The following is a 14,907-nucleotide window of genomic DNA, read 5'->3' as shown; positions in this document are numbered from 1 at the left end:
AGCACCTTGAACTGTATGAGGCTAAGCCTCTCACAAGAAGAGGAGGAATTCACCCTTTCCAGGGCATCCGCCCACATCCCCATCTCAATCTCCTCACCCAGCTCCTCTTCCCATTTACCCTTCAGCTCCTCCACCGAGGCCTCGTTTACCTCCTGCATTACGTGGTATACGTCCGAAATCCTCCCTTCTCCAACCCACACCCCCGAGAGCACCCTGTTCCGTACCCCACGTGGGGGCAACAGAGGGAACCCCTCCACCTGCCGCCTGGCAAACGCCCTAACCTGCATGTACCGAAACATGTTCCCGGGGGGAGCCCAAACTTCCCCTCTAACTCACCCAGGCTCGCGAACCTCCCATCCACAAACAGGTCCCTCAACTTCCTAATACCTACCCTGTGCCAGCCAGAAACCCGCCATCGATGCTCCCTGGAACAAACCGGCGGTTCCCCCGTATCGGGGACTCCATCGAGCCCCCCACCTCCCCCCTATGCCGTCTCCACTGCCCCCAAATTTTGAAGGTAGCCGCCACCACCGGGCTCGTGGTATACCTCGTTGGAGGGAGCAGCAACAGCGCCGATACCAGCGCCTCCAGGCTCGTATCCACACAGGATGCCATCTCCATCCTCTTCCATGCTGCCCCTTCCCCGCCCATTACCCACTTACGCACCATCGTTGCGTTGGCAGCCCAATAGCCCCCCCCTATCCCTGCCCCGCTCCAAAAACACCCTTCTCACCCTCCGAGTCCCATGCGCCCATACAAATCCCGTGATACTCCTGTTAACCCTCCTAAAAAAGGCCTTCGGGATAAGGATGGGAAGGCACTGGAACAGGAACAAAAAACTCGGGAGTACTGTCATCTTGACGGACTGCACCCACCCGCCAGCGATAACATATCCCACCTTTTAAACTCCTCCTCCATTTGCTCCACCAACCTTGTGAGGTTAAGCTTGTGCAGGGCCCCCCAGCTCCTAGCCACCTGGACTCCCAGGTACCTAAAACTCCTCCCTGACTGCTTCAGTGGGAGCCTACCAATCCCCTCCTCTTGATCCCCCGGGTGCACAACGAACAGCTCGGTCTTACCCAGGTTGAGCTTATACCCAGAAAAGCCCCCAAATTTGCTGAGAATCCTCATCACCTCCGGCATTCCCCCCACCGGGTCCGCCACATACAGCAACAGGTCGTCCGCATAAAGCGACACTCTATGCTCCTCCCCACCACGCACCAGGCCCCTCCAGTTCCCCGACTCCCTCAACGCCATGGCCAGGGGCTCAATTGCCAACGCAAAGAGCAAGGGGGACAGGGGACACCCCTGTCTCGTCCTCCGGTGCAGCCGAAAGTACTCAGACCTCCTCCTATTCGTGGCTACACTCGCCATCGGGGCCTCATAAAGCAGCCTCACCCAGCGGACAAACCCCTCCCCAAACCTTTCCAACACCTCCCACAGATACCCCCACTCAACCCCATCAAAGGCCTTCTCCGCGTCTAATGCCACCACCATCTCCGCCTCCCCTTCCACAGCCGGCATCATAATGTTGGTATTCAACTGCCTTCCCTTTACAAACCCCGTCTGGTCCTCGTGAATGACCCCCGACACACAATCTCCTATCCTTGTAGCTAAGATCTTCGCCAACAGCCTGGCGTCTACATTTAGCAGCGAGAGCGGCCTATATGACCCACACTGCAGGGGGTCCTTGTCCCGCTTTAGGATCAAGGAAATCAGCGCCCGTGACATAGTTGGTGGCAGAGTCCCCCCCCTCCCATGCCTCGTTAAAGGTCCGAACCAACAGGGGGTCCAACAGGTCCGCATACATTTGATAGAATTTGGCCGGAAACCCATCCGGCCCCGGCGCCTTCCCCGACTGCATGCTCCCTATCCCTTTGACCAGCTCCTCCAGCTCAATCGGTGCCCCCAGTCCCTCCACCTGCCCCGCCTCCACCTTCGGAAATCGCAGCTTGTCCAAGAAGCGCCCCATTCCCCCCCCACCTCCACCGGGGATTCAGACTGGTACAGTTCCCCATAAAATTCCCTCAAGACCCCATTAACGTCTACCACCCTCCGCACCACCTTCCCATCTCTATCCTTCACTCCCCCAATCTCCCGGGCCGCGTCTCGCTTTCGGCATCCTACTCGCCTTCTCCCCGAATTCATACACCGCTCCCTGTGCTTTCCTCCACTGAGCTTCCGCCTTTCTGGTGGTCAGTAGGTCGAACCTGGCCTGAAGGCTACGCCGCTCCCCCAGCAAACCCTGCTCCGGAGCCTCCGCATATCTCCTGTCCACCCTCACCATCTCCCCCACCAATCTCTCCCTCTCTCTCTGCTCTCCCCTCTCCCTATGGGTTCGGATGGAAATCAACTCCCCTCTAATCACCGCCTTCAATGCCTCCCAGACCGTCCCCACTCGGACCTCCCCGTTATTGTTGGCCTCAAGGTACCTCTTGATACACCCCCGAACCCTCCCGGCCACCTCCTCGTCTGCCAGCAGCCCCACCTCCAAGCTCAAGAGCGGACGCTGGTCCCTCTCCTCCCCCAGCCAGAGGTCCACCCAGTGCGGGGCATGATCCGAAATGGCTATGGCAGAGTATTCAGAATCCTCCACCCTCGAAACCAGCCCCCTGCTCAGGACAAAAAAAATAGATCCTGGAATAGGCCTTATGCACGTGGAAGAAAAACGAGTACTCCCTGGCCCTTGGCCTCGCAAACCTCCAGGGATCCACTCCTCCCATCTGATCCATAAACCCCCTCAACACCGTAGCCGCCGCCGGCCTCCTACATGTCCGGGACCTGGATCGATCCAATGGGGGATCCAGCACCGTGTTGAAGTCCCCCAACCCCCCCATGATCAGACCCCCCGCCTCCAGATCCGGAATGCGGCCCAACATGCGGCGCATAAACCCCGCATCATCCCAGTTTGGGACGTAAACATTCACCAGCACCACCCGCTCCCCCTGCAGCTTACCACTCACCATCACATACGTCCCGCCACTGTCAGCCACCACATTTGACGCCTCAAACGACACCCTCTTTCCCACCAGGATCGCCACCCCCCCCGATTCTTCTCATCCAGCCCCGAATGAAATACTTGGCCCACCCATCCCTTCCTCAGTCGAACCTGGTCTGCCACTTTCAGGTGCATCTCTTGGAGCATGACAACATCCGCCTTCAGCCCCTTCAAGTGCGTAATGTAGCCACCTGGGGTGGCCACTGCCCAACACAAAATGAAAGATTGCAAGGAATGCAGGGAAAATGGACATGTTGTAAAGCAAACAGCTTGCAAAACGATTGTATATCGGGACGACTGCAGAAACCAGTTTTGACTGTTGCAGAAACCAGACAGCACTGTGAAAAGAAACCAGTTAACATACTAATGACGCGATACCGGCCGATCCCCAGATACAATGGAAACAAGTTAAACACAGATCGATACATTCTATGGAAGGCCAGACCCTTTGGCACCAGAGGAGCCCAAAACAATAAGTCCCAAGAACCGCACCAGCGACCGAGGAACTGCCCCATGATTGGGGGGTTCAAACATATCGATTGGGAAGAGACCCAATCGATTCCAAGCAGGTAAAGGAGTCCGCCCAAAGGGGCGCGGATCCGCTGGGACCTATAAAAGAAAGGTCCCACACATGGTTCAGTCTCCTGTCTCCTGTTCCAGCCTTCGGACAGCAGCCACCAACAAGTAAGTGCCTCCCAACGACCGCTACCAGAGATAGGCACTCCCGACTCCCTTTTTAATTGATACCAACCTGAAGTCTGCAGACCAGAGCAGAGCAAGAGGCCTTGTTCCCTGACCCAGCAGTTCCTTCGAGATAAGTATTAGTTATTTAGTGGTAGGAATAAGTTTAATCCTTTTAGCATGTGCATGGGTAGTTATTATAATTGTATTATAATAAACTCTAGTTGTTTGGACTTACTAATTGGTGTATGGTTTTATTGCTTTGAACGTCAACTTGAAGCTTGTGGCGGTGTCTTAACGACACCTGGCGACTCCAGAGCTTAGACAAGAAACAGCCAAATTGAGTGTTCAGCACACTCACCCAGAACGACCAACATTTAGTGGCAGACTCTGCCGGGACTCGATTAGAAGTGGCCCCCCCACTCCGAGAGAACCCAGAAATTTGAATTGGAAATCCAATTGGGAAAAGGAAAAACCACAAGTGTTCAAGGAGTTCAAATCAATAATGATAATTCGGAAGTGTGTTTTTGCATGCGTAACTAACAGGGTTGTAAGGTTAAACCGAGAGATTTTTGTTGCGTCAAACTGTCGGGAGTTTTATAATCGGAACATAGCGAAAGCCGTACCCGTATTTAAAAGCATTACCTGATCATCCCCTGTTCCAAATTAAAGAGAGAAAGAGGAAATGGCCATGCAGGCAATGGAACGCATCATGAACCCAGAGCAGTTCGTGGTCGCAGCAACCAGCAGTAGCAGAGTAGGCCAGTGTCCCGTATGGGAGCTGGAACTCAGGAAATATCTCAAAGGGAAAGGATGGCCCCTTTGGAGTGAGTTTTGTGTGAATGAGGAGACAGGTCCCAGGGGTTTAGGACATACTTGGTGGGAGAACCTTTCTCAAATTCACAAAAATAATTTAAGTAAAGCACGCAAGCCGATGGCAATTGTGTCCTGCTTGGCACAATTGCGAGGCACAGAGGAGGTCGTTCGGATGCTCCGAGCAGAATTAGAGGAAAGGAATAGGATGAGTAAAGTGGATGTCAGGGACATCGAAAAGGAAAACCTAGAGTTAAGAAGGAAGCTGGCAGAGAAGGATAGAGAGGTGGATGATGCCAAGAGGGCACATCAGACTTGTCTAGCCCATCTGAGCAGTTCCCAAACCCAATATGAAAAAGCCTATCAAGGTGTGCAGCGTGCAGTCCTGGTAAGAGAAGAGTCAGAAAAGCAGGTAGAGGCACTGCAAAGGCAATGCTCTGACCGAAAGGCAGCTTTAAGAGCACTCCATGTTGCCACCACTGAGCAAAGGCAAAGCACAGTGGATCACGCGAAGTGTAGGAAGCAGACTGTGGAGCTGCAATCTCTGCTTTCCGTACAGAATGGGTTCCAAAGCACCTCTGGAACACAGTTAGATGAAGAAAATGCCCCAGATTGGCAAGAATTGAGCGAGACAGCGCAGCGCTATGTTCAGGGAACATGGGCGCCAGCAGCGCAACAGAAAAGGAAAACGCCCCAACCCCCCACAGATCATATAGCACCCGCACCTATGAACCCAGTCACCACCCAAAGAAAGGCAACCACAGAAGGCGCACCCGACATCACCTACACCACCCCCTTAACTGTAACACAACACAGGGACGCGTGTGAGAAAATCACCCCGTTCCTCCCCACCGCAGATCCCCACCAATTTTTCACGAAAGTGAAACAGCAGGCTATCATGTACGGCCTGGATGAGCGAGAGCAAGTGAAGCTCACAGTTTTGAGTTTAGACTCATCAGTAGTTGCAGCCCTCCCCGACCCACAGAACGTTGGAGGAGGCACACTAGAGGAGATGCATACATCTATTTTAGACGGGATAGGGTACAATAGAGGAGACCTAGTCGAAGGCCTAAATAAGTGTAGGCAGAAGAGGATCCCACAGCATTCGCAGGAAGGCTGTGGATTCATTTCACTGCCGTTTTTGGTGATTTAGACCGCGCGCATTTAACCCGCGACAATATAGTTAAATGGACCCGCACCATAATCTCCCACGCCACAGATGCAGGACAGAATGTCTGCAGTAGTTATGACCCCTCAGACGAGGCCCATAATGAAAAATGGGTTTTGAAAAGATTGTCCCGCGCTCGGGAGCAATCTGTCCAAGGCAAGGGTAAAGTGAAGACCCCAGAAGAAGCTCAGGCTGCAGCAGATATACAGGCAGCAAGAGCGCACCAAAACCCCGCATGGGTAAATGAAGGAAAGAACAGCCCCCCACAGAAGTAGCAACAGTAAACACCCGGGCCCGCTTGACCGGCCCGTTCAGCCCCCTCACATTCCAAGTTATCAGCCGGATCAGAGGGCTCCCTGCCCCCCTCCCCTGCCGACTAGCCATAACCCATCCCCTGCCCGCCACTGTCCAGTGTCCCCCCGCTCGGCCTGTTCCCCATGGCGGCAACCCCCCCCCCCCCCCCGCCCCGCATTCTCCAGCTCCTTCCTGGCCATTCCAGCAGCAACCCGGCACCCCCCCCCAACCAGGCTAGGACCCCTCCGAGCCACGCCCCCCCCTCCATAGCACTCCCATGAGCCAGCTAACTTCTGCTGACCCCAGCGACTCCCGCCACACCTCCGACCCCTCCCCACGTGGCGCTACTCCTCCTCCTCCTCCGTGCCCATCAGCAGGCCCTCCTCCCCTCCCCCACTCTTGCATGGGAAAATAAAAGCAAGCAAAGGCCCCGACCCCGCCCCCATCACCCCGCAGCGCAGGAAACCAGAGGAAAACCCGCGCTTTCACCCTGCCCAACCCCGCCTCCTCTAGGGCAACTCCCATGGCCGGTCCCCACCACCAGTTCCCCGCACTCCCAGTTTACCTCCCTGCCTGAACCCGTCCACCAGACTCATACAAAAAGACATAAAGACATCGCCCCACCCACCCTAAAGCCAACACACCTCCTGCATGAAACAGAGAACCCCCCCTCCAAAAACAAATAGACACAGTTACATTTACATACAAAACCCCCATCCCTGACCCTCAGTTTGAGTCCAATTTCTCGGCCTGCACAAAGGCCCACGTCTCCTCCGGGGACTCAAAGTAATGGTGACGGTCCTTGTAGGTGACCCACAGACACGCCGGCTGCAACATGCCAAACTTCACACTGTCTGTGGAGCACAGCCTTCGTCCGGTTGTACCCGGCCCTCCGCTTAGCCACCTCCGCACTCCAGTCCTGGTAGATCCGCACCACCGTGTTCTCCCACTTGCTGCTCCGCTCCTTCTTGGCTCACCGAAGCACGCACTCCCGGTCAACGAATCGGTGGAACCGCACCAGCACCGCCCGCGGCGGCTCATTCGGCTTGGGCCTCCTGGTCAGTATTCTGTGGGGCCCCTCCAGCTCCAGGGGCCCCTAGAAGGACCCAGCTCCCATCAGCGAGTTCAACAAAACGACCACATAGGCCGCCAGGTACGACCCCTCCGTGAGGCCCAGGATCCGTAAATTTCTCCGCCTCGACCGGTTGTCCATCTCCTCGAACCACTCCTGCCACTTTTTATGGAGCGCCTCGTGCATCTCCACTTTCCCCGCGAGGGCCGCGGCCTCATCCTCCCTTTCGGAGGCCTGCTGCTGCAGCTCCCGGATTGCGGCCCCCTGGGCTTCCCGAGTCTCCAGCAGCTTACCAGTGGTAGCCTTCAGCGACTCCAGCAGCTCCACCGTAAGCTCCTGAAAGCAGCACAGAAGAGTCTCCTGCTGCTCCTGCGCCCACTTCCTCGAGGGCTCAGCCGGCCGCCATTTTGTTTTCATTCCCCCGTTTTTCCAGGGGCGCTGTCACCGCTTTTCTGCTCGCCCCACTCCTGGTCTGGACCATAGAACCCTGGGGATCTACTGCAGACCCCTTCCCACGTTGGGAATCGTCGATAAAGCGCCGCTGGGGGCCCTGAAAAGAGCCCCAAAGTCCGTTTCTAGCGGGAGCTGCCGAACTTGCGACTTAGCTCCGCATAGCCGCAACCGGAAGTCTCTTTCTATCTTCCTTTATATTACTAGCTAGCTTGCACTCATACTTCATCTTCTCCCCCAGTATTGCTTTTATCGTTGTCCTCTGCTCGCTTTTAAAGGCTTCCCAATCCTCTGGCTTCCCACAAATCCTTGCCATTTTGTATGCTTTTTCTTTTGCTTTTATGCTGTCCTTGACTTCCCTCGTCAGCCTCTATTTCTGCTATGTAAACTGTATCTTCTAGTGTGAAGACAAAATATTTATTCAAAATCTCTTCCACCATTAAACAAAAAGAAAGGGCGGCATGGTGGCGGAATGGTTAGCACTGCTGCCTACGGCACCGAGGACCCAGGTTCGATCCCGGCCCTGGGTCATTGTCTGCGTAGAATTTGCACATTCTTCCCATGTCTGCAAGGTTTCACCCCCACAACCCAAAGATAATTGGGTACTCCTAATTTTAAAAACAAAAACATATGTATGAAACAAACAGAGAAGCTAGTGCATCCTGGCGACCCATTTAAAATTTTAACCAGCCAGGTCTTCCAAAGGTCACTTGAAGGCTTCAATTTACACTCTTAAAAATACAGCTTGCAATGGAACACACTGCAATACAATACTACTACACAATACAAGATATTGAAATTTATGTTTATATGTAAATATAAAATAAAGAACACAGATTTGCAAAACAACAGAGAGCAGGGGGATTCACTCACAAAGTACTACGACAACAAACCCAAGCGTATAATTTGTCGGAACTAGAGTTGCACTTGATCTCGATTTAAAAAATTAGGATAAAATAAGGAAAAAGTGAATCCTCATTGTGAACATGTATACAGTCCTAAAGATGTAATAAAGCGATGACTCTGTTCTTAACCCTCTTTCACTCTATTTTTAAAAATTCCAGTTAAGGGGCAATTTAGAGGGGCCAATCCACCTACCCTGAACATCTTTGTTGTGGGTTGAGACCCACGCAGACACGGGGAGAATGTGTAAACTCCACAAGGGCAGTGACCCAGGGCCGGGATCGAACGCGGGTCCTTGACGCCGTCACGCAGCAGTGCTAACCACTGCACCGCCCAACCCTCTTTCACACATGCATTGCTGGTATCTGCATGCGCCTCCCCCCCCCCCCACCCACCCCCAAAACTTTTGATAAGCTCTCAGTTAAATATAACTCCAATGTGTAAGATATTACTCTTAAAGGTGGTCAGACTTCTATCATAGGATTCAATATAGCAAGTAGCGGTTAAAACACAAGATTGGATTAATTTAACAACACCTGACCAATAGGGCTCTCGTGGCACATATGTACTATACATAAATTACATATTTAACAGTTATTTACCTCAATCAATGGGTCTTCTGCCACAGCTGTAATAATTACCCTCACAGCAAGTGCTTCGGCTCTGGCAATTGTATTGGCATCTGCCGAAACGGGACACGAGGAGACACCTATTACACACTGAAAAATCCCAGAGTGACGTGGAAGGAACATCAATTTTAAATCTTCAGTAACATGAGGGCCAATGATAGTTTTGTTCTTGAATATCCAACATTGGTGAGCAAATGTATCCATCTGGAAAGTACAAATTATTGAAACTTGAATAGGGTATTGTAATTTTACTGACCATCATTTAGTATAGCCCTGAAATGCATCCATCTGGAAATGAAATTAATTTGATTTTTGTTACAGAAGATGCCCATTTTACCAACAAACCTGCTCTGACTCTCTGGAAAAGAGATCTACTTCCATAATCTTTTACCCTTTGAATGTCAAACTTGTATTGAGTGCCCGTCTAAATAATCGGGAATTCTGTTTCCATTGCCATGTCTGGTTAAGATATATATACCACGTTCTAATAACCACCTGCGTCAATAAAAAGCCTCTCTCTTTCCCAGTGATGTTGAACATATGCCTTTTGGACACTTACAGTGACCAGCAGAAATCGTTTTTCCTGTGTACTTTGTCACAAAACTCTTCTTTCGCTCGGATATTTCTACCAGCTCTGCATTAATGGAGTTCCAGTTTACTTAAATCTGTCTTCACAACTAAAACCTGTTCGAACTGCAGCCTAACTCACGATTAACATTTATTTAGCAGTATTTCTTTGCTTTTGCACACAGGTTAAAACACCATAAACCTTTTTAGATTGGATTAATAATCCTATCACTTTCAAACACATACACCTAATCTATATATCCCTTTATAGCTTAACCATTTGGAAACTTGCCTGTCTCTCCACCCCCCACCAGCATTGTTGCAAATCAAATTAATCTGACATAACAGTTGAATCAGCCCACATATGCCTTCTTGATTCTTGAAGTAATTTGCAGTGCAATGCACAGACACCCATTTGCTTGCAAATTTTGCCCCGTTTAAGAGACGAGTGGGTCTGAACATTCCATTACAAAACGTCGGTTCTTCCACATGCTCACGACTGGTGCCTTAAAGAGCAGCCAGACCCAATCCACAAACCCCTGGCCGAACCCAAACCGCCTCAGCACCTCCAACAGATATGCCAACTCCACACGATCAGCCGCCTTCTCCGCATCCATCGCTATCACTGCCTCCACACCTCCGAATGCATCATGATTACATTGAGTAGCCTCCTCACATTCACTGACAACTGCCTCCCCTTCACAAAACCCGTTTGATCATCACCTACCCCCCCGGCACACACTACTCAATTTGCAATGCCAACACTTTCGCCAATAACTTGCCGACCACATTCAATAGTGATATTTGGTGGCACGATCCACACTGCTCCGTGTCTTTGTTCTACTTCAAAATTAGTGAGATGGAAGCCTGCAACAACATTGTGTGTGTGTGTGTGTGTGTGTGTGTGTGTGTGTGTGTGTGTGATAGGAGGGTGGGGGGGGGGGTACAAAGAGAAAAATAATTCCCTTCTCTCTTTGCTTCATTATACACCCTCACCAGCAGTAGCCCCAGGTCCGCCCCAAACCTTGTATAAAACTCTACCGGCAACTTGTCTGACCCCGGGGCCTTCCCTGCCTGCGTCGTCTCCAAACCATCCATCACCTTCCTCAGTCGAATTGGATCCCCCAGTCCCTGAACCAGCCCTATCTCCACTTTAGAAACTCTAACCCATCCAGAAACCGCCACATTCCCTCCTCCCTGGTCGGGGGCTCCGACTCGTAGTCTCGAACACCCCATTCACCCTCCGGGTCCATCATCATCTTGCCCTTATCATCCCTAACCTATCGCTCTCCCTCACCGCCTCCTGCTTTCTCAACTGGTGGGCCAACATCCTACTTGTCATTTCCCCATCATCATACGCTGCCCCTCCGCAGCTGCCTGCAGAAACTCCCAACTGAAGCCTTTGTCTCTTCTTCAACAACACTGCCTTCGGCGCCTCCAAGTATCTCCTGTCCACACTCAAAATTCCATCCACCAGCCTTGCCCTCTCCTCCCGCTCCACTTGCCTTCTAGAGCCCGAATTGATATGAACTACCCACTGACTACGGCCTCGAGTGTCTCCCAGAGTGGCAGCTGTGACCCCCTGTTCAACTTGAAGTAGCCCTGAATGGCAGCCCTCACCTGCTCACACACCTCCTCATCCGCCAGCAAACTCACATCCAGCCTCCACTGCAGGCATTGCCCCCATCCCCCGGCTAGCCGTAAATCCACCCAGTGCAGCGCGTGGTCAGAAATCACAATTGCCAAATTCTCAGAGTCAGCCACCCCCACCAGCAGCGTCTTGTCCAACACAAAGAAAACTCAATCAGGGAATCAGCCGAGGGCAACACGGTAGCACAGTGGTTAGCACACTTGTGTCATTGCTCCAGGGTCCCATGTTTGATTCCTGGATTGGGTCACCGACTGTGCGGAGTCTGCACATTTTCCCCGTGTCTGCGTGGGTTTCCACCGGGTACTCCGGTTTCCTCCTACAGTGCAAAGATGTGCAGGTTAGATGGATTGGCCATGCTAAATTGCCCTTAGTGTCCAAAAAGGTTAGGTGGGGTTACTGGGTTACGGGGATAGGGTGGAGGCGTGGGCTTAAGTAGGGTGCTCTTTCCCAGAGCTGGCGCAGACTTGGATGGACTGAATGGCCTCCTTCGGCACTGTAAATTCCATAATTCTATGAGTACACCGGTGCACATGGGAGAAGAATGAAACTCCTTCACCCTCAGCCTCCCAAACCTCCATGAATCCACTCCCCCCATGCGCAGATGACCTGCTCTTCTATGTATCAAACCCCCTAGACAACATGGGAAAGGTACCAAAACTCCCCAGGGAGTTAGGTGCCTTCTTAGGTTACAAACTCAACCTGGGAATGAGCGAAATCATCCCTGTGAACCCCGAGAGGGGGGAGCAGAGCTGGAAGAACTACCGTTTAAAGTGACCCAAACCAAGTTCAGGTACCTGGGAATCCAAGTGGCACTCACCTGGACACGGCTCCACAAATTGAACCTCTCCAGCCTGGAGGTGGTGGTGAAGAGGGTCCTGCAAAGATGGGACTCACTCCCTCTTCTGCTAGCGGGAAGAGTACAGACGGTCAAAATGAAAGTGCTGACTAGGTTCCTCCTCGTATTCAGAGATATTACATTTGGGATGTGGAGGGGGGTCAGAGGGACACTGTAGAGGACCTGTATGTGGACAATCCCTGGGGGAAACTCTCAGGAAGGTCCCCAACTCCCAAAGGTAAACAAGTTCAAGTACCTGCAGCTGCGTGACTTTCTCCACAAGGAGACCAAAACATTCCCCCAGAGCCCTGGATACACATTTCAAAACAAAATGGTAGGGCTGGACAGGTTGGGGGGGGGGGGGGGGGGGGGGGGGGGGGGGGGAGAAAACAACAAATGTGTCGACATCTATGACGACTCAGAGAAGGTCACCACCCACTGGACGAGACCAGACAGAAATGGGAGGAACTGGGCATGGGGATAGTGGGATTACTCTGGGCCAAGGCACTGCACTGGATCAACTCCACATCCTCCTGTGCTGAGTTAAGCAAATGCAGCTCAAGGTGGTGCACAGAGCGCACCTTACAAAGACACGCATGAGCAGGTTCTTCCCGTAGGTGAAGGATGGTTGCAAGTGGTGTAAGGGGGTCCCTACCAACCACACCGCCTGGATGAAAGGTAGCCTGCATATAGCAGAGAAGGAACGGAGAGGAACGCCATTCGCAGCAAGGAACACAGATCCCTCCCACACGTGGCAAATTGGGAGGACGGAACAGTTTAACCTCGCCCGAGAACTCAAGAGGGGAACCTACCAAGCAAAACCCATGTAATTGTAAACTATTTAAAGAGTCCTAGCAATAATTGTAAAACGTATGGGAAGTTGTGTGCACCCAGCATAATTAAGGGCCCCAGACATACTCTCTTGCACCTTCTTCCGTCAGGAAAAAGATACCAAAGTTTAAGGTCACGTACCAACCGACTCAAGAATAGCTTTTTCCCTGCTGCCATCAGACTTTTGAATGGACCTACCTCGTATTAAGTTGATCTTTTCTCTACACCTTGCTATAACTGTATTATATTCTGCAGTTTCTCCTTCCTTCCCTATGTACGGTATGCATTGTTTGTACAGCATGCAAGAAACAATACTTTTCACTGGATATTAATACATGTGACAATAATAAATCAAATCAAAATCTTATTACTAAATGTTAAGAGTCCCAATTAGAACACTTTGTCCAATTCTTTTTTTCCAATTAAGGGGCAATTTAGCATGGGCAATTCACCTACCCTGCACATCTTTTTGGGTTGTCGGGGTGAGACCCATGCAGACATGGGAGACACGGACAGTGACCTGAGGCTAGGATCGAACCCGGGTGCTCAGCGCCGTGAGGCAGCAGTACTAACCACTGCGCCACCATGAATAAGAACACTTCTAATGTAACTATGGTAGGGAAAAGATACAACTAGGACCACTGTCACAGATGTGGTGACAGCTTGTGATACCTGTGTTGGTGTTGTTATTGGTTTGGTTATTATTATTGTTTCTGTATTGTTCCGCAAAGGTTGGGCATGGAGTGCAATAATGCCAATAAAAATATGGATAGAACAGTACAGCACAGAACAGGCCCTTCGGCCCTCGATGTTGTGCCGAGCAATGATCGCCCTACTCAAACCCACGTATCCACCCTATACCCGTAACCCAACAACCCCCCCCCTTAACCTTACTTTTTAGGACACTACGGGCAATTTAGCATGGCCAATCCACCTAACCCGCACATCTTTGGACCGTGGGAGGAAACCGGAGCACCCGGAGGAAACCCACGCACACACGGGGAGGACGTGCAGACTCCACACAGACAGTGACCCAGCCAGGAATCGAACCTGGGACCCTGGAGCTGTGAAGCATTTATGCTAACCACCATGCTACCGTGCTGCCCTAATATATTTTTTAAAATTCCAAGTGTGGTCTCACCAAGGCCCTGTATAATTAATTGCAGCAAGACATCCCTGCTCCTGTACTCAAATCTTCTTGCAATGAAGACCAGCATACCATTTGCCTTCTTTACCTTCATGTTTATCTTCAGTGACTGGTTAATAAGGACATCCAGGTTTCGTTGCACATTGCCCTCTAATATATGGCCTTTCAGATAACAGTCTCCCTTCTCATTTTTGCTACCAAAGTGGATAACTTCACATTTCTCCAAATTATTCTTCATCTGCCATTCATTTGCCCACTCACTCAACTTGTCCAAATCACATGAAGGATCTCTGCATCCTCCTCACAGCTCACCCTCCCACCCAGCTTTGCGTCATCTGCAAATAGAGATATTACATTTTGTTCCCTCATCCAAATTATTTATATTGTAAATAGATAAGTTGGGTTGGATAATTATGTTGTAGAAATTGTGGTGCAGAAATTGTAGATGTGAAAGAGACAAACTGGAAAAAATGACAAGAAATCAGGTAGATGGGGTGGGGGACAGGGATCTTCCATGTGAGAATTTTTTTTAAAGCTTGTTTGAAGCATTTATTTCCTTATATAAAGCAGGCAGGCAGGAGACCATTCAATTGAACAATGTGTTTACTCCATGTGGTAACAGTTTAAGGTAGATGTACAAAACACATATTTAAAAAGTTAGGTTCTAAGTACAAAAGGGCTAGTGCTAATGCAACCGTCATGACTTTCAGTATCTAGAATTCTCCAGCTATTAACATAACTGCCCAACAGCAAGATGCATGTACCTACACAGCAAGGACTACAGTGGTTCAAGTAAGCAGTTCATCACACACTATCACAGGCCTCAGGGATGAGCAATAAAGGATCACATTCTATGAATGAATCAAGC

At 51.0% G+C, this 14,907-nt stretch overlaps 1 protein-coding gene across 4 annotated transcripts in view; it reads right to left on the bottom strand.

The window, feature by feature from the left end:
- cep192 (centrosomal protein 192) overlaps nt 1–14,907 on the bottom strand; it is a 213,953-nt gene that overhangs the window by 116,432 nt on the left and 82,614 nt on the right. For all 4 annotated transcript variants that reach the window (XM_038808642.1, XM_038808645.1, XM_038808641.1 and 1 more), the window contains exon 23: nt 8,982–9,212. In XM_038808642.1, coding sequence (XP_038664570.1) covers nt 8,982–9,212 — 231 coding nt within the window. The remainder of the gene's footprint in view (nt 1–8,981; nt 9,213–14,907) is intronic.

The sequence above is a fragment of the Scyliorhinus canicula genome, chromosome 10, assembly GCF_902713615.1.
Source record: "Scyliorhinus canicula chromosome 10, sScyCan1.1, whole genome shotgun sequence".
In the NCBI taxonomy this organism is placed as follows: Eukaryota; Metazoa; Chordata; class Chondrichthyes; order Carcharhiniformes; family Scyliorhinidae; genus Scyliorhinus; species Scyliorhinus canicula.
This window is presented reverse-complemented; position numbering and strand designations above follow the sequence as displayed.